The 21,267-nt window shown below is 41.6% G+C and overlaps 1 protein-coding gene across 1 annotated transcript in view; it reads left to right on the forward strand.

Annotated features, from left to right (window-relative positions):
- The first annotated feature begins 3,884 nt into the window (after nt 1-3,884).
- The window catches only part of foxk2b (forkhead box K2b), an 84,252-nt gene continuing 66,869 nt past the window's right edge, over nt 3,885-21,267 (forward strand). The window contains exon 1 of the mRNA XM_078400946.1: nt 3,885-4,474. Within this exon, the coding sequence (XP_078257072.1) occupies nt 3,993-4,474 (482 nt within the window). The 5' untranslated portion in view covers nt 3,885-3,992. The remainder of the gene's footprint in view (nt 4,475-21,267) is intronic.

Here is a 21,267-nt window from a genome sequence, read left to right on the forward strand (position 1 = left end):
TTATTTATCTCATCTTCAACCCTCCACGTATGTTATTTCCTAAATCAAATGTGTAGTGGTTACTAATGCAACAGCCAAATTGCACCAAGCTGTTTGCCCACTTTATTTCCAAAAATAAACATTATTCATGAAAATATATTCAAGAAATACAAAATTGCACAATTTTCTTGATGTTCAGTCTTGTCCACTTGACCCATTCGCAGTATCATCATGTTGAAACATACCATGTATAAAGTACCGATGTTATTTATGTGTCTTCAGTGAATATCTTTCCAGAAGGCTCGCCTGCCCATTCCTTCCACAGATACTGCCTGACTCGCTGACCAGCACTTTGTATTTTACTCTAGATGCCAACACCTACATGTCCTATATTTTAAGTGTTTGCAGGGCTGAACAGCCAGCCGCCGCCGTGAGCAATTTGTTACACAGTGGCCGGCTTGATTATCTTGTCTTTAGACACAAAAAACTGGAGTAACTCAGCGGAACAGGCAGGCAGCATCTCTGGAGAGAAGGAATGGGTGACATTTCGGGTCGAGACCCTTCTTCACTCTTATCTTTGACTGGTCAGAACCCAAAAGGTTTTTACTGTACATCAGTACACATGACAATAATAAATCAAAATAAATTAATGATGATCAATCAGTTTTATGAAGTTCAATTAAGGATATTGACCAACACTCCGGAGCTCTCTCCCTTAGGTTCATGAAAGTCTTTGTATCCATCCAAGAAATTAATTATGCATCTCATTCCAAGAGCATTGCAGCACCTTGCCAGTATGGCACTTGAAATGTACAAAGGAACAGCAGATACTGGTTTACAAGACTACCGCGGTGAAGTGTCAGCGGAGGTAGTCTCGTCTATATATAAAAAAAGACACAGCGTGCTGGAGTAACTCAGCGGGTCAGACAGCATCCCTGGAAAGCATGCATAGGTTACAATACGATAGCACTTTATTTATAAGAAAATAACTGCAGATGCTGGTACAAATCGAAGGTATTTATTCACAAAATGCTGGAGTAACTCAGCAGGTCAGGCAGCATCTCAGGAGAGAAGGAATGGGTGACGAAACGTCACCCATTCCTTCTCTCCCGAGATGCTGCCTGACCTGCTGAGTTACTCCAGCATTTTGTGAATAAGAACTTTATTTATCCCAGGAGTGAAATTAGTCTCAGGATCCTTCTTCAGACTGCCCGTGTTTCTACTATTGTATAACAAGTCTGTACTCAATGTTCCAGCATCTGCGGTTCCTATAACAAAATGGTCTGTTTCAGCGCTGCAGACTCCCCAGCAACGATACTTCCCTGCTGTGCAATGCTTTTGAACTGCAAGCATCAACATTGAGAGTAGGGAGAGTGGTGCAGCGAGCCATTGGCTGCAGAGTGCGGCGTGCACCGCGCCTCGCCCCTCCCTGGCTGTAGCTCAGTGTTTACAAACACTCCCCGCCTCGGTCACCCGGGCCAGACAGCGCCCGCCTCTCCACCACATGTCTGAGTGTAACCCGCGGAGGGGGAGTGAACGATGCACCAAATACAGACCCCTGCCCTGCATCTCCACACACCAGGTCCCGCTCCCACCCCGTGTCCACAGCACACGAGCCCACAACCTGCGGTCTCACGGTGCTGCTGGAGACTTGGTTTCACATATTTCTGGCCCCAAAGGCGACAGCTCGCCGCAAAACCCGGAGCCGGCCGACCCAGTCGCTTCCACAAACCTCCAGCAGCGTCAATAGACAATAGGTGCAGGAGGAGGCCATTCGGCCCTTCGAGCCAGCACCGCCATTCAATGTGATCATGGCTGATCATTCTCAATCAGTACCCCGTCCCTGCCTTCTCCCCATACCCCCCTGACTCCATTATCCTTAAGAGCTCTATCCAGCTCTCTCTTGAATGCATTCAGAGAATTGGCCTCCACTGCCTTCTGAGGCAGAGAATTCCACAGATTCACAACTCTCTGACTGAAAAAGTTTTTCCTCATCTCAGTTCTAAATGGCCTACCCCTTATTCTTAAACTGTGGCCCCTTGTTCTGGACTCCCCCAACATCAAGTCAATTATATTTGTATAGCACATTTAAAGTCAACCCACATTGACCAAAGTGCTGTACATCAGTTCAGGTACTAAGAACCAACATACAATGGCACACAAACAAAACAGCACATACATAAACAGTTCACAGCTCCCCCTCAGAGGGCCTCAAACGCTAGGGAGTAGAAATAGGTTTTGAGCCTGGACTTAAAGGAGTCGATGGAGGGGGCAGTTCTGATGGGGAGAGGGATGCTGTTCCACAGTCTAGGAGCTGCAACCGCAAAAGCGCAGTCACCCCTGAGCTTAAATCTAGCCCGCGGGATAGTCAGCCTATCCGCTTTGATCTGTCGTTTTCACACCTAACGCGTCCATATTTCTAGTTTCCCTCTCCCCTCACTCTCAGTCTGAAGAAGGATCTCGACCCGAAACGTCACCCATTCCTTCTCTCCAGAGATGATGCCTGTCCCGCTGAGTTACTCCAGCATTTTGTATATCTGCAGTTCCTTCCAACACATTTCGTCTACTTGGCTAATTTGGAACAGTACCTTGAATTAACAACCAAGTGTTTATTTCACTCAATTGAAGGAATTATTTCAAAGGAAAATCTAATAACACATAAGCTTTGTGCATCAGCTAATTTCTTATTCTGTCTGCCACATGTGGAGCTCCATCCTTCATAGATTTAATGTCATGAACATTTCAAATTTAGGCCCAAATGTCTCCTTTCGGTCAGACACCAACAGAGCAAGCTGGCATTTTCTGTTGATTCGTTTTCATTCGTTTTCAAATCAGTGATATGATCCGCTGTCTTTTGGATGCAAAATGCTTTTGCAAAGGCTGCAGTTAGGTGGGATATTATAACTAACATGGAGTCCTGCCCTTGTACATTCAGTGTAGGGAGTGATTGTAGACGCTGGATTATACAGAAGATAGACACAAAATGCTGGAATAACTGAGCGGGACATGCATCATCTCTGGAGAGAAGGAATGGGTGACGTTTCGGGTCAAGACCCTTCTTCAAACACAATGTGGAATATTTTGAAAAATGTATTTCAGTCTGCAGACTGAAGAGTTTTGACCCAAAACATCACCCTCCAAAGTCTCCCTTCCCTCCAGAGATGGTGTCTGTCCCGCTGAATTACTCTAACATCTTATGTCTTTTTGTTTTAAACGAGCATCTGCAGTTCCTACCCATATTGTCTTTTAGAAACATCATCTAAAATCAGTCCCCCTTTTTGACTTTTCCCCCACATCCCTTGATTCCCTTTGCCCCAGAGCTCTTGAAAACATGCAGTGAATTGGCCTCCACTGCCTTCTGTGGCAAAGAATTGCACAGATTCATAACTCTCTGGGTGAAAAAGTTTTTCCTAATTTCAGTCCTAAATGGCCTACCCCTTATTCTTAAACTGTGACCCCTGTTTCTGGACTCCCCCAACATGGGGAACATTTTTCCTGCATCTACACTGCCCAATCCTCTAAGAATTTTATATTTCTATGAGAGTGTCCGGCTAAAGTCTGAAGAAGGGTTTTGACCCGAAGCATCACCTGCTCCTTTTCTCCAGAGATGCTGCCTGTCTGTCCCGTTAAATTAATCCAGCGTCTTGTGTCTATCTTCCTGTGAATCTACTCCAGTCCGGGTTTTCCCGCCTCCTTCTCCTTTGCCCCAGCTCTCCGCAGCCCCGGCTCTCCGCGGCAACCTAACTTGCTGCAGCTGGTAGACCCGCCCCCCTCCCCACCGTTGATTGGCCGGGCGGGCGATCACCCCGCGACGCGGGCGGCCGGTTGAGGCTGTCGATTGGCCCAGCTCGCTGTCGCTCAGACTGACGTCGGGCGTCAAGTTTGGTTGCGCCGTCTCACTCCCCCTCTCGGCCGCCGCCGCCGCCGCCGCTGTTTCTGTTGCGGAGGGAAAAAAAACAAACCCTCCCGTTAATCTCTATAAAGAAAATAATCAAAATAGAATTATCGTTAAGATGGCCGCAGCAACTGCCAGCGCAGCAGGTCCGAGCGAGTCGACACCCGGCGCCGTGAATAACGGCGGCAGCGACTGCGGGGCCCGGGCCCTGCTCGCCCTCAAGTCGGCGCCGTGCAGCCCGTCGCGGGTCCAGGTTCACTGGGACCCCCAGGACGAGCTGAACGGCGGCCGCGGGGCAGGAGGGGCCCCGGGACTCGGGCAGCAGTCGGGGCCCGAGGTGGTGGCGCGGCTGGAGGGCCGCGACCTGGAGTTCTTGATGAAGACGAGGAGTGTGACCATCGGCCGCAACTCCAGCCAGGGCCAGGTGGACGTCAACATGGGCCACTCCAGCTTCATTTCCCGCAAGCACCTGGAGATCTTCCGCGGCGGGGAGGCGGCGGCGGCCAGCGGCTTCTACCTGAAGTGTCTGGGCAAGAACGGGGTGTTCGTGGACGGTGTGTTCCAGCGGAGAGGGGCGCCGCCTCTACAGCTGCCCAGGGTGTGAGTATGGAGCGTGTTGTGAAGAGGGGGATATGCGACGTGGAGAGCCGGCAGCTGTCTTGAGGAATATCTCCCCCTTGTCGGCCACGGCCGCAGAGAGAGAGCAATCGATAGCACATCAGCATTAACCTTGATTTCCCACCCTTAATTCGGCCATGTTCATGCAGTGACAAGGTTTAGATGCACATGTGGTTGCAGAGACCCGTTTTCAAATCATGTACTCCTAACAAAAAATGTAAAGCAGTTTGTTTTCATTCAATCTATCGATGCCTAACTATGATGTTTAACATTTTCTGCTTAATCGTGCCTATTACTACACGTGTGAGCTGTGGCATTCAGACACGTGTTGTGGTTTGTGGGAATCCCGTATGTATATTTTGACCTTTTTTTTGAAAGATTGATTTTCAGGCACAGTTTTACATTTTTTTTCCTGGGTATTTAACCTTGCGAGGTCATTAACCCGAGTCACTATATTCGTAAGACAATATAACGAACTGGGCGAGTTCATATTTGCTAATATATTTCACAGATAAAACAGAATATGTTTTAGGAAGACCTGCAAATAATTTTGATCATCATGCGCACGCAATATTTTTCGCGTGCTATTTCCCAGTAAAACTGTAGTTATCACCCCTGCAGGTGGGTACGTTATAGCAAGGTTATATATTTTATATAAATGCGTTAGAATCAACAAATAGGGGACAAAAGATTCGGTGATCGAAAATATTTCTATTTTTTAATTGTTACTCGTGGTGTGCATACCATTTTTATTTGAAGATTAAAAAAGCCATTTTAGAACTGTCAAACAGACTTGGCAATAACTGAATTGCTAACCTTATTTCTTTCCCATGAGGAAAATAATTCTCAAATCCCAATTGTTTCCTAATACAATATAATAAACACCAACTCACAAGGATTTGTACTTAAGTTTGTTTAGCTTGTACGTACTCTTAAAATAGTGTGGTGTCTGTTAATACATGTTTCTGAATTTAACTCGATTCATTGTTTAATGACCTCTTTTGAACTTGAAAGCAAAGGTGATGTGGGTAAGTTAGTGTTTGCATGAGAGAGTGCCCAGGATCTTCATGTGGAGAAGAAATAAAAGCTGTCGTGTCACTCTGTATGAGATTCAAAATATGATGCAAGCACATTGCAGCCTCTAAGGTGCCCAACAGTTGAATTACTTATGGACTGGCTTTCACTTTTGATTGTCAAGTCAAGGATTAGTAGGTGTCTGTCAATGTATGTGGAAAATCTATGTCATCTATTTGGAGGCTTTTAATGTCAGAATGAAATTGGGTAGAACTTGGAGTGTTTTATCTTCAAATTTTAATTTTCTATGAGGTTGCCGACCTACTGGACGCTGTCTCACACATAGGACCAAGTCCTGAATTCCCTGTGCTCATATTCTACTTTGGATGTTGTTTTGAGGCAGAAGCTATTTTGCACGATTCAAAGAATTTGCAAAGTAATGACCCATTAAAAGATTAGTGAAAACATTGTTTTCTTAAGCCAAATGTGTACTAAATAAAACCTAATATCTGCTTGTTCTTTAGGCTAACCTTTTGAGAATTTCTCAATCTTTCCTGTATATATCATAGCTCCAATTTGGGGCAATTTGCATCTTATGATCTGGAAGCCACTGAACTGAATCTCAGATTTTTTAACTGAACCATTGGGATAAATAACCTCGTCGGGGATCGTAACAGCCAGTTCTACGAATCAATCTAGACAGGTTATGATTGTATAATAATTGTTCTACTTAAGCCTTTGATCAAATTTACAACAGTAATGCTAGAGTGCTAGATAAGGATTTAGCACCCAAATGGACCAATGAAAGCAGCTGAATTAGTCTTTGGGAAAAAAATCTGTATGTTCATAAGTGGATGTTATTGTTTCTTTGGAGCTGTATTACAGTAAATCCTTTGCCAGATTTAAGCCATATGTGATCCAGCACACGTTTGTATTACTGTACAATGAATGTTCTCAAAGTGGCTTGCGTCACCAGTAGAACACTTGTTTGATGTTTTTGGTTGAAAGAGTAAACATATAGCAGACAGAGTACAGTTGAATAGGTTTGCACAATAGAGGCATGGCTTATTAATATGTAATATTGTATTCCATCATCAGATAACTATGCTGTCTGGACTGTTCAAAAGGATTTTTGTTTTTTGGAAATATCTATTTGGTTTGGGCAACTTGGCATACTGGTCTATTTTTATAATTTGTAGGGAGTGGGAGTGCGCAGCATCCACTATTCCACTGGCTTTCCCCAGTTAAAGAGAAGGCACTGGTAAATTTTATAAGGGCCATCACTTTCTCGCATTTTCTGGGAAATATGGTACTGTAGTAACTGACTGGAAGTTGCAACAGCAATGAGCCCAGCCCACCCACAGTCAAAGTGCCTGTACTGGCATGTGACAGGACTTTTACTGCATATATATTTTTAGAAGTGATTAGACTTTGATTTCTCATCCCTCTTCATAGGCTTACAATTGCAGAAAATTGGGAGAAAAATATTAACTTGTGGATAATCCTTTATTTGTAAAAAAAAATAGTATTTGCTTTCAGTTCAGTATATGGTTGCTTTAGGTCCAGAACCTAAAAATATGTTTTTTTTAATATGGTAGATCAGTAACAAAAAATATTACCATCTGTAGTCTTAATGTATCTTTTGTATGAAGAACAGTTTGGTTCAAATATTGATTTATGTTGTGTGACCGATTCTGCAGTACTAAATGTTGGAGTCAATCTCGCATGCAGATGACAAAACTAATTTTCAACAATAGTTACCGAGTGGATGTTCCAGTTCGCCTTATTCGATGACCCGATCATTTGGAAGCTGATCTAATCTAATTTAATGCACTGCAAGTGATATCAATGTGTGCTGAGTACAACAAACTCCCTGCTCAAATACTGAAGACTCTGTGCTCCAAGATCGAAAGAGTTTCTACACAGTACAGAAAACTGGTTCTGGAAAGCTGTCATCTGTCCACAGGAAGCAGGATGAATCCAGTCCCGGCACTGAACTATTTTCCGATGCTTGGGTTTCATTCAGAATCCTTGACTCGGTCCTCATAATGGCCTTATAAATGTGAATATTGGAGATGCATTGCAGAGGTACGGTGGCGAGCTGGTGGAGCTGCTGCCTCAGCGCCAGAGACCCGGGTTTGATCCTGGCCTTGGGCAATTGTGTGGAGCTTATACATTCTCTCTGACCGCGTGGTTTCCTCTGTGTGCTCTGCTTTCCTCTCAAGGTTAATTGCCCCTAGTAGGGAGTGGATGACATTGAACTAGTGTGAGAGGGTGAACGATAGTCGGCATGGATTTGGTGTGCTGAAGTGCCTGTTACCAAGCTGTATCTCTAAATTAATTTAAGGTGCATTGCGAGGGGTATCCTGGATATCAAGGAGTATTGTAAAATTAGAATTGGGGGAAACATTCATTGAGTCAAGTCATATGCTACACTAGGAAAGCTAGTTATGATCATTAGGGTGTTGTAATCTCAGTTTTCTGATAGTGCTGCAAGAGATCAACAGAGAGCTGTTTCAGGACAATTGGCTTTAGTTGGTTTGTATGATCTTTCCTCCATCAAAAATCTGAGCTGAGTGATTCTCTTGTAATAGAACAGTTTATGCCTGTCCATAAGAAGACAAGGATAATATCCATACCAAGACTGTTAAATGCCAAGAAACGTTTGTGTTGTGCCAGGGAATGACATCTACAACAGGAGAGATTCCAACAATTTGCCATGCGATAGTATCTGTTCATGCACATTTTGATGATGGACATTGCAATCTATTGTGGTTGCAAAAGCAAGATCAGAAACATTTTGGGAGAGTTGGAAGGCCATTTCATTGCCTCAACGTTTGATTCTTCTGCACTTGTGTCACTTACACAATACCATTTGAGGTTGAAGTCCCATCTATTGGGAATTTGGATGGGGTACAACCTGTCCCGATTTGTCTTTTATTTCACTGGTATATTTTTAAGCATAATATTGTCAATAGCACTAACAAAAGAAATTAGATCCAACGTACAACCTTTGTAAATAACTTGCAAAATGAGTAGGTTATTCTGGAAATAGTGAAATATGCATGAATTCAAGTAACCCTTTTTGGAGCAGAATCTTTGTATATAGAAAATCATCCATTGTAATGTTTATTCTAAAATCTGTGACAGCAGACAGCCCTCTGTATGGATCAAGGGATCTGTGAAGCTCTAAATGCAGCTGTTGGGTCGCATTTGGAGTATTATGTGCAGTTCTGGTTACCTCATTTACAGGAAGGATGTGAATGCTTTGGATAGGGTGCAGAGGAGGTTTACCAGAATGTTGCCTAGATCAGGAGGTTGCACAAAGTGGGATTGTTTTCTCTGGAGTGTTTGAAGCTGAGGGGAGACCTGAAAGAAGAGTATAAGGTTATACTCTTAGAAGAGGCATAGATGGGGGAGGAGCCTTTATCCGAGGGTGGAATTGCCATAGACTAGAGGGCACAGCTTTAAAATGAGATGGGAAAGTTTAAAGATGTGTAGAGCAAGTGTGTTTTAATCAGAATGGTAAATGCCTGGCTGCCAGGGGTGGTGGTGGAGGTAGACACAATAGTGACATTTAAGAGGCCTTTAGATGGGCACTTGTGTGTGGCGAGAAGTGGATCACGTGCAGGCAGAGGCATCATATTCAGCATGGACATCCTGTGCTGCACTGTTGTATGTTCTATGTTAATAGTGTAAAATACAATTTCTTGAAACAAACAAATCCCAATTTTATGATTTTGTTTTACTTCCAATTTGGTTTAGACTATATGGCAATAACCATTTTGTGCACCAAAGCTGCTCAACGCACTTTTTCAGATTGGCTGTTTTCCAACAGTCTTGATTTTTGCGGTTTTCTTACTAGAATAGCAACTAGTGTACTAATGTGGAAAATACTAACATCCAACTAGATAATTTAAGCAGTAGGCAGAGGGAGGAATTTATTTGAGTCAAACCTTTTTTTGCTCGTGCATTTGGTTAGAAAAGTAGCACAACTAATGCTTTTCAGTAACTCAACAGAAAATTGTTTTCTTGGGAACCACAAACCAAATACATCCTTCATAGAAAAAGCAGAGGTGTGCGATGCTTCATGGTATTGGAAGTAGGTTAAGAAGAACTGCATCAGAAATGTAAGGCATTCTATTTGATGCATTAAAATATAAGATATTATTTGCGATCAAGAAATTTCAGCTTTTGCCATTAGAATAAAAGTTGGCATAGGAACAATTTTTTGGCTGTGTCAATATAATTAATAAGATCCTGTTGATTGCTGTGAAATGTTTTTAAAGATCTTGTGTAAGTGCAAGCTTTTGACAGGGAATTAATGAGAAGTTAGAGTTCACAATAGTGATGTTGCAATTTCTGTTCACTCCACAGGTTCCGTCTGACCTATTATGATTTTAGAATCAGTGTTGTGAGTTGCAATGTGCTTTCTGTAACTATGATTTGTCAATGTAAAAGCACAATTATCTGGGAATAGGAAACTTATGCAGCTCATTTTGATTATTTGAGTGTTTTCCAAGTACCCCTCCTCACGTTAAAACTTGTACCCCTGTTTTTTCTGTGAGTTTATATAGTAATCCAAATCCAAGCATGACGTAATATTGTTAGACAATGGCTACTTTGTGTTCTATCTGCAGTTTCCAAACGGTTATGCAATATGTTTCACTGTTTCTTTCCTGTTTGTCAATGAATTCGAACATTTCTCTTCCTTTATGTTTTGAATGAAAATAGTTTTGCATGCTTGGATTGATTTTATAAGAAGTAGTTTAATTTTTGTTCTATCACTTGGAGCACTCCAGAGTCTTCTGAGTTTCTCCTGGTGCATTAAAGAAACAGTAGCACTCTCTTGAATTATCCTATAACTATGTTTGTGGATTAATTCTGTTGATTTTTGTTGGCCTCGGACAAGTGTTTCATGTTTATTTGTAAATATATCACAATGCTCTATTTGGCTTGGCATCTTGCAAGCAATGATAATTAAGCAAGGATATACCCGAGGGCCTGCGGTATACAGTTGGACCTGTAAATACAATTCCATGTCATTGATTTGGTTCTCCGGGTGTAGTTAAATCACTATTTTACCCTAATTTTTAATACAAATACTACTTTAGGTGACTTAGTTGGTAAATCTGATAGGTTTGAAGTACTTAACTCCTCCATCGTTTCCATGCTAAAAGTAATGTGATTGTTGAGCCTCCACTGTTCATGGTAAAGGCAAATTAAACTAGATTATAGGAAACCGACAACATTTCTTGAGGTTTTATTAAAAAAATCATTTTCATGAGGGTACGGTTGGTTGTTTATATTAAGAATAGGACCCAAATTTCACATTGTACATTTCCATATCTTCTAGTAGATCAAAACATCAGAAGAAATGAAAATATTGGTAAAATCTGTTTTTTAAATAAAAGGAGCATCGTAATCAGTTATAGAATGATGCAATAAACCAGGCAGACCAAACGGAAGTTAGATTACTGTGTATTCTATGGGCTGCCAACATGAATAATCTCATATTGTAGACTTTTGAATCTTTCTCAGTCCCAAGTACGTCATTTAGCTTGTAGATTTTAAATAAAAAATATCATCCAATTATTGTTCTTGTATTGAGGCAATCTTTCAACCCAATGATGAATTCACTTTTGTCACTTGGGGTCCAGAACTATTCACAGTATATGCATAGCCATAATGATGCCATTTTTACTCCTGCAAATCGCCTAAGCTGGTATTCAGATACTGCTACCAACAGAATATAGATCTTTTACATGCGGTTCATATCTGATCCTATCATCTTTATTCCACTGTCTCCTCCTTTGTTTCTGTTTTCTTCGTTGAGTTACCGCTAAAGTGAAAATAACATAATTTCCCTCCCAAGCCACCAAGGTAATTAAAGTTATATTTCCGATTCTATGTGAGACACCCATTCCTTTTTTTCAGAAGTACCTCTTTTCACACTCTCTTTCCAATAATGCAGCATTTCTATTTTTACTTTCCCCAATTTTTTAATATGTTATTGGCTTCTATGTACCCCTCTTTTTCTCCACTCAATACGACAACCTTAATCAAGAGTTACACTCTCCTCCACCATTAAACTAAAGGTAATAACATTCTTAATTCTACCACCATTCCATAATTGCCAGAGCATCTGCAATAGTTGCCTCTTCTCCTTTTTCTATGTGTTCACCTTTGGAACCTCTTGAGGATCAGTCTGTAGCTTTATCTTTATTCTACGCATGCTAACTACACTCCAGCTCTACAACTCCAATCTTGTTCTGACCATTATCTTTGTGCTGCCAATGGTGCTTGGCAGTTTACACACATTCCTTGTCTCTCCTGTGTTGGATTAACAGGACTGTTCAGTTTCAATTCCAAGACTCTGGCACAAACACTCTACCATTTTAAGATCTACTACCATCTCCATCTTTTTGATTCAATTTCTGCCTCCCATTTTGCACATCTTGCCTATTCATCCACAACACTCTCTGTTTCTTATCCCACAAATTAAGTTTACTATCTTTATTGAAAGACCTATCTCTTCATATTGGTACAGTTCTCCAACTACACTGACACTGATTGAATTCTTAATTCTTTGAACTCTGGCCTACTCTTTACTTTTGTTATTATCCTGACTATCCTTGATTGCATTTAGTTTATCTCACAATTCTTTTTAATTATAAATTAAATATTTGGTGCATGTTTGGGGCACAATATAAGTCCAAGCAGTTTTGCTGTTCTAATAAACAGAAATCAATGCAGAAATTTTGAGATTTTGTCCATCCACCTTGCATTACTTTTTATGAAACAGAATGGAAAGAGAAGTGAAATTAACATATTTGTATGCAACTTCCACCGTTGTACAAAATTTGATCTACTTCTCTGGCCAAGAATTACAGAGTGTAGCAATATTATATTGCCATTTATATTCAAAATACTGAAATGAAATAATTTTCAAGTTAGCTAGGATTCTATTCAGTTTTCCTTTTTCTGTCTTGCCAATATCAGAGTAATGCACATCTTGGATTTTTTTTGCACATTAAGTTATATAACATATTCTCTTGCAAAATATTGAATTAGATGGACACCATTAGACAATATTCAGTGGAGCTCTATAATATTTTATCTGGGTGAATAGTGCTTTATCAAATGCATCAATACTTAGACGAAGGGATTAAAAGTACCATTAGCAAATTTGCAGATGATACTAAGTTGGGGGGTAGTGTGAATTGTGAGGAAGATGCAATAAGGCTGCAGGGTGACCTGGACAGGTTGTGTGAGTGGGCGGATACATGGCAGATGCAGTTTAATGTAGATAAGTGTGAGGTTATTCACTTTGGAAGTAAGAATAGAAAGGCAGATTATTATCTGAATGGTGTCAAGTTAGGAGGAGGGGGAGTTCAACGAGATCTGGGTGTCCTAGTGCATCAGTCAATGAAAGGAAGCATGCAGGTTCAGCAGGCAGTGAAGAAAGCCAATGGAATGTTGGCCTTCGTAACAAGAGGAGTTGAGTATAGGAGCAAAGAGGTCCTTCTACAGTTGTACCGGGCCCTGGTGAGACCGCACCTGGAGTACTGTGTGCAGTTTTGGTCTCCAAATTTGAGGAAGGATATTCTTGCTATGGAGGGCGTGCAGCGTAGGTTCACTAGATTAATTCCCGGAATGGCGGGACTGTCGTATGTTGAAAGGCTGGAGCGATTGGGCTTGTATACACTGGAATTTAGAAGGATGAGGGGGGATCTTATTGAAACATATAAGATAATTAGGGGATTGGACACATTAGAGGCAGATAACATGTTCCCAATGTTGGGGGAGTCCAGAACAAGGGGCCACAGTTTGAGAATAAGGGGTAGGCCATTTAGAACGGAGATGAGGAAGAACTTTTTCAGTCAGAGGGTGGTGAAGGTGTGGAATTCTCTGCCTCAGAAGGCAGTGGAGGCCAGTTCGTTGGATGCTTTCAAGAGAGAGCTGGATAGAGCTCTTAAGGATAGCGGAGTGAGGGGGTATGGGGAGAAGGCAGGAACGGGGTACTGATTGATAGTGATCAGCCATGATCGCATTGAATGGCGGTGCTGGCTCGAAGGGCTGAATGGCCTACTCCTGCACCTATTGTCTATTGTCTATTGTCTATTGTCTATTGTCTAATACAATGTATTAGTCTGAAGAAAGGTCTCAAACCGAAACGTCACCCATTCCTTCTCTCCCGAGATGCTGTCTGACCCGCTGAGTTACTCCAGCATTTTGTGTCTACCTTCGATTTTAAACCAGCATCTGCAGGGTTTTTTTCCAATACAATGTATTAAATTGATAATTTCACTGGTCAAGAGTGTTCTATTGTCATATGTCCCAAAAACAGAACCATGATATTCTTACTATGCCCAGATTTATTTTTAAAAGTAGTTTTGGTAACACGGATAGTTCTGCGATAGTGTGAAAGAAACATCTCATGATTATTTGTATTTTATAAACAATTTTGTCAATGAGGAAAAGAGGGTTAGGAGCTCGAGAGATCCAGACTAGTAACAACCAAGACTTTCCCTACAGAATTTTCAAAAACATATGTCTTTTTAATACCACACTTATTTTTGTTACTGCGAGCTAAAAATACTAAAGGTTGTATCCTGCATTGTTTGATAGAGTATTTTTGAACAAGTGTCAACAGAAGCTCTTGTCAATTTCAGTGGCCACCTGCAATTAAATTGACAGACTGTTCTCAAGCGGCAATGATGTCTGATTACTACAGGGAGGTTACATGGAAATATTTTTCCCCAAGACATTTTTTTCCCAGATAACCTTTTTCTACTTGTCAGTTTCCAAAGTAGCTTTAAATGGTTCTCTAGTTCCTGATTATATGGAATGAGCTACCAGAGGAAGTGGTTGAGGCAGGGAAAGTAACATTTAAAAGACATTTGAACAGGTATGTGGATAGGAAAGATTTAGAGCGATGTGGGCAAATCAAAGCTGAAAGAGAGAAGGGGCAGGACAACTTCTGGCAGATATTCACAAAATGCTGGAGTAACTCTGCAGGTCAGGCAGCATCTCGGGAGAGAAGAAATGGGTGACGTTTCGGGTCGAGACCCTTCTTCAGACTGAAGAAGGGTCTCGACCCGAAACGTCACCCATTCCTTCTCTCCCTAGATGCTGCCTGACCTGCTGAGTTACTCCAGTATTTTGTGAATAAATACCTTCGATTTGTACCAGCATCTGCAGTTATTTTCTTATACTCCTGGCAGATAACAGGTTGACTCAGGTGAGGATTGTTGTTTGATAGGTAGATGGTTGGACAAAGGCCAGAGATAAAAAAGACAAAATATGTGATACAAAGAGATTGAAGAGTTGCAAATTGTGCGGCTTGAGGACGTAATGTCGGTGTGAGGGGAAGGGGAGGGAAGAAATAGATGAGAGTCCAGGTGGGGCACATGGGAGGAAGGGGTGGGTTATATGTCAGAAGAAGGGAGATGGGGAGGGCTGTGTAGTTTCCTAAATTGGAAAATTCAATGTTCATACTGTTGGGTTGTAAGATACCTGAGCGGAATGTGAGGTGGTGTTCCCCCAGTTTGCGTGTGGCCTTACTCTAGCAATGGAAGAGGCCTAGGACAAAAGTTCAATGTGGGAATGGGAAGTTAAAGCGGTTAACAACCGGGAGATCTAGTCGGTCCTGGCAGACCGGGCGCAAGTGTTCAGCAAAGCGGTCGCAAGCCTACGTTTTGTCTCCCCAATGTACAGGAGGCCACATCGGGAACACTCCGGATGCAGTAGATGAAGTTGGAGAAGGTGCATGTGAACCTCCATCTCACCTGGAAGGACTTCGGAGGTCCCAAATTTATCCGTTGCAATATATTCAATTTGTGTTATGGGAACTAATGGAACTTATAAAAAGCACATGGGTTTAAGGTGAGAGGGGAAAGATTTAATATGAACCCAAGCTGTAACCTTTTTACCCAAAGGGTGGTGGATGTATGGAACGAGCTGCCGGGGGAAGCAGTTGAGGCAAGAACTAGCGGAATGTTTATGAGACATTTAGGCAGGTACAGAGAAACGTAGAAAATAGGTGCAGGAGTAGGCCATTCAGCCCCTCGAGCCAGCACTGCCATTCAATACCCAAACCGTCTTTCCAGGTGAGGACCCAAACAGTCTTTCCAGGTGAGGCACCTTGTATTTCGCTTGGGCAGCTTACAGCCAAGCGGTATGAACATTGACTTCTCTAACTTTAGATAGCTCCTCTGTCCCTCCCTTCTCCCCTTCCCAGTTCTCCCACTGTCTTCCTGTCTCCACCTAAATCCTTTCTTTGTCCCGCCCCTCTAACATCAGTCTGAAGGCCTCGACCCGAGACGTCACCCATTCCTTCTCTCCAGAGATGCTGCCTGACTCGCTGAGTTATTCCAGCATTTTGTGATGCCTCTGCCATTCAATACGATCATGGGTGATCATCCAAAATCAGTACCCCGTTCCTGATTTCTCCCCATATCCCTTGATTCCATTAGCCCTAAGAGCTATGGAAGGTATATGGACAGGGTAAGTTTCGAGGGAAATGGGCCAAATGCAGGCAGTTGGGACTTGTGTAGATGGGACATGTTGGTCGGTGTGGGCAAGTTGGGAGGGCCTGTTTCTACACTATGACTGAACGCACATGATGGCACTACCGGTAGTAATCTGATTTTCCATTTATACATTTTGATATCTGAATGGAAATGATGCAAAAATAAAATTGAAGAAGCTGTGTAAAAGAAATGATGAAAATTGTCATTTATTGGCCAGCCTAAATAATAATGAGAAATTGCCCCTTTGAGACCATGAATATCATTTAAATGCACTGTCCTTTAAAAAACTTAAAACACTGGACACAAGATGTGTACAGTAGGTAATTCAAATGTTGTTTGTTTTTAAGAGGTTTCTTTAGTCAGCATTCATAGTGACGGGATAGATACAACCCTCCAGAATTGGATATTTGAAAATCTTGGCACTACAATAGGTTTTCCCTGCTGGTATGGATGCTGGGTAAAATGAAAATGTTTCCATTGCTTTAAAAAAGAATGGTAACTGTTAGTTGGAGTTGATGTAAATGAGCAACTGCTGAAATCGCAGAGTTTATGTTAGTGAGAGAGAGGGGAAAATTCTCTGTGGATTGATAGAATATTTTAGCAATTTTGTTTTTCCACTTTAGCTGCCCTTGGTTCATTAGATTATTTGTATTTTAGCTGCTTGCATAAAATCGCTATCTATTGTCTGCCAGAAATTCAATTGCATTTGTATAAGTTGCATGACCTAATGTCATATGGCCGGATGTAACAAGAGATAATGGATGTTCTACTTCAACATCAGGCCCGGCTGAGTTACTCCAGCATTTTGTGTCTATCTTCAGGTGCTAAGCTACTGGTGGCCCGTTGTCCTCCTCAATACTTTTTGAATGCACATCTGGAAATAGCTGACCAAGTTTAACTTGGATCTGTCTCATATTTCAATTGCCATCTGGCTTTATATGGGCTGCCATTATGGCAGATCACCTTTCACCCCCCTCACGGCAAGGGCCAAGATTTAACAAGCTCAATATCAGAAAATGGAGAAACATTCCACTGTCAGATCTTCACAATTGGTGAAAGAAATTATTTGGGAAATGTAACTGTTCATGGAATATTCCTCATGTTTACAGTACATACAATAGCCATATTGAAATTGGCACCTGCAAGTAAAGGCATGAGATGCAACTTGGGGTAATCTTGTTTTACATGTTTCTGTATATTTAGTATTATTTTTTGGAATTGCTGGAAATTCTATTGTCAAATTCATCATTCAAAATCATCAGTCATAGAGGCCTGATCATCTACCACAATGATGGTGACCTGGTGACCTGGTGCAGTGTCTACAGGTGTGTAAATCTGGTAGTATCATTTGTGGGGTGCAAAGGGCAATGGTGAGAGCCAGTTAAATGCCTCTGTTTTAACCAGTTACTAAAACAATGTTTCTGGCATTCCAAAACTTAAAAATAAACCATTAAATTCTAGTTCCAAGAAATGAAATTAAAATTAGTCATATTTATTTGTATGTTTTAAAAAATAGTTTTTTATAAACCAACCCTTGTAGCAATTCTCTCCATTGAAATCAACAGAGGAGATCTCCACACAGCAGGAGCAGGCCGCTTAAACAGCCACAATTTTGCACTCTGTTGCTTGACTCCATGTGGTGTCAATGCTTGAGAGCAGTTGGCAAAATGCCTCTGAGCAGCTGTCAGCAAGTTTGGGATTACTGTGCTTACACATGCTTGTGCATGAATTCCAAACATGGCATTTCCCTGCAAACATAAACAGAAAATAGGTGCAGGACTAGGCCCTTCGAGCCAGCTGATCATAGCTGATCGTCCAAAATCAGAACCCCGTTCCGGCTTTTCCCCCCATATCCCTTGATTCCCAGCCCTAAGAGTTGAATCTAACTCTCTTAAACTCAAAATCATGGCCCATTATTTTATTGCTCTTGGCATTGAGCATGATAAACAAAGTTACTTCAAAAACTTATGTAATTCTATTTACCTATTTGCTTTTTTTGCCAGAAGTTGTTGAAAGGTACAGGGCATTTTATCCCAAAAGCTTATTCTCAGTGTGTTTAGATTATATCTTTATCCCTTTTCATCTTGCTGCAAAACTTTGAGGTGTACATTTCTTCATGCTTCTTTGTCGGGAAATTCCTTGCTCGACACAATTGCATGTCATTTTCTGTCAGGGCTAAATATTGTAGTTATTGAGTGATAATGAAAGCACAAATGCGGTGAAGGGTTAGTCTCTTGTAAAGTAATTGTATCTACAGGCTTTAATCCTTCGTCCTCCTATCTTGTTATATTTATGGGATACAAGGCAACTCCAAGAGAAGTACTAAGAACAAAACTGCAGATTGGTCACCACTTTTGTCAATTTTATGAAAGATTTCAACATCGTTTGTAGTGAGGACCTATGAAAGATCATGGCCAAGTCTGGCTGCACTGAAAAATTCATCTCAGTTGTCTGACAACTCCATGACAGTTTTATGGCCAGAGTAATGGATGATAAAAGTATGACCCATTCCCAGTCACTAATGGTGCGAAACAATATTGCGTTCTTGCCCAGCGCACGGTTTAGTATAATGTTCTCTTCAATATTGTCTGATGTCTACCCTGATGAAAAATATACTCAATCTTAGATGCAGGGCTGATGGTGCTCTTTTAAACCAAAGATTCTCAGCCAAAACCAATGTACAAGAAACCATCATTAGGCTCTTCCTCTTTGTGTACTCACTGTGAGCTCAGAAGGTGATATGCAGGAAAACTTAGACAAATTTGTCAGTGCCTGTGGAAACTTTGGCTTGACAATTAGCACCATGAAAAATCATGCACCAGCCTGTGCCAAAAATCTTTATTGTCAGAGGCTTTCAGTTGTGGACATGCTCACATATCTCAAGCACTCAAGATCAGTCAACATTGATGACAATATAGCTGCTCTACTTGGGAAATTCACATTAAGCAGGAAATGGTGTTGGGTAGACTGAGTCTGAAGGCTGATAAATCCCCAGGGCCTGATGGTCTGCATCCCAGAGTACTTAAGGAAGTGGCTCTAGAAATTGTGGACGCATTGGTGATCATTTTCCAATGTTCTATAGATTCAGGATCAGTTCCTCCGGATTGGAGGGTAGCTAATGTTATCCATTATAGACCAGTTAGCCTGACATCAATGGTCGGGAAGATGCTGGAGTCAATTATAAAAGAAGAAATTGCGGAACATTTGGATAGCGGTAACAGGGTCGTTACGAGTCAGCATGGATTTACGAAGGGGAAATCATGCTTGACTAGTCTCCTGGAATTTTTTGAAGATGTAACTAGGAAAATGGACAAGGGAGAGCCAGTGGATGTAGTGTACCTGGACTTTCAGAAAGCCTTTGATAAGGTCCCACATAGGAGATTAGTGGGCAGGATTAAAGCACATGGTATTGGGGGTAGGATGCTGACATGGATAGAAAATTGGTTGGCAGACAGGAAACAAAGAGTAGGGATTAACGGGTCTCTTTCAGAATGGGAGGCAGTGACTAGTGGGGTACCGCAAGGCTCGGTGCTGGGACCGCAGCTATTTACAATATACATTAACAACTTAGATGAAGGGATTAAAAGTAACAGTAGCAAATTTGCAGATGACACAAAGCTGGGTGGCAGTGTGAACTGTGAGGAGGATGCAGGGTGACTTGGACAGGTTGTGTGAAGAAAGCTAATGGCATATTGGCCTTTATGACAAGAGGAGTTGAGTATAGCAGCAAAGAGGTCCTTCTGCAGTTGTACCGTGGCCTAGTGAGACCGCACCTGGGGTACTGTGTGCAGTTTTGGTCTTCAAATTTGAGGAAGGATATTCTTGCTATTGAGGGGGTGCAGCGTAGGTTCACTAGGTTAATTCCCGGAATGGCGGAACTGTCGTATGTTGAAAGACTGGAGCGACTAAGCTTGTATTCGCTGGAATTTAAAAGGATGAGAGGGGATCTTATTGAAACATATGATTATTAAGGGTTTGGACGCATTAGAGGCAGGAAACATGTTCCCAATGTTGGAGGAATCCAGAACCAGGGGCCACAGTTTAAGAATAAGGGGTAGGCCATTTAGAACGGAGATGAGGAAAAACTTTTTCAGTCAGAGAGTTGTAAATCTGTGGAATTCTCTGCCTCAGAAGGCAGTGGAGGCCAATTCTCTGGATGCTTTCAAGAGAGAGCTAGATTGAGCTCTTAAAGATAGCGGAGTCAGGGGGTATGGGGAGAAGGCAGGAACAGGGTAAATTGTTGTCATACCCACCTTGCTCTATGCTTGCGGGATGTGTAGTGTGCAGCAGATGTGCTATACTGCTTAACCACTTCCATATGACCTGGTTGCACAGAATAATTCACAATGAATGGAAGACAAGATTCCAGGCACACAGATTCTGTCCCAGACAAACCAAACATCCCCACATTGCAGAAAGGATCATGGAGGTGGTGGGTGGGACATGTCACATGAGTGTCTGACAGAATACCAAAGCAAGTACTTCATGGAGAGTGGACTGAGAGTGAACATCATGTGGTAGACATAAAGAGATTCAAAGACTCTTAGAACATCCCTGAAGAGTGTCAATATTGATGCACACCACTGGAAACGGTCCTGTTTGGCATATCCACATAAAAAGAGATGCATACTTGTATGAAGAACCAAGAATGGAGGACGTATAGAGGAGAAAAGAATCTCAAATCTGAAACCTCATGTATTCAATAAGCCACCTTCATTCACATTTCAACACTCAAGCCTAGATGCCTTGTCTTACTCAGGAACATGTGACCATATTAGATACTATATTCTCAAAGAAGGAATGAAGATGTACATTGAACATGTGCTTCCTTTTGTTCTTTCCCGTGAAACTGCACTCCAATAGTTAGTACTTTTTAGTAGATAATGAAAAGTATTGAGAAGTGATTATGTAAAGATTTCTTAGTTGCACTTGTGCTAGTTGGTGTGGTTTTTTAAAATGGTTTTAAAAAATGAAATATTTTTGAAATATATTACTTTGAAAATATCCACGAATAAGGCTTTTGAAGGGATCCATGTTTTTTATTTGAGACATGTGACACTTGATGTTGAGTTCAGATTTTTGTTTAGTTGATCAATTATTGTACTTAAAATTGCCAATAACTTTTCTTATTACTTAAACACAGCTCTACAAAGTTGTTTTTTAAATTGAGGGAAGCTTGCTTTGTTCCCATGTGATCAGTCAATTATGGATTTGTTTTCATGATGG

This window comes from Rhinoraja longicauda, chromosome 6 (genome assembly GCF_053455715.1).
Source record: "Rhinoraja longicauda isolate Sanriku21f chromosome 6, sRhiLon1.1, whole genome shotgun sequence".
Taxonomy (NCBI): Eukaryota; Metazoa; Chordata; class Chondrichthyes; order Rajiformes; family Arhynchobatidae; genus Rhinoraja; species Rhinoraja longicauda.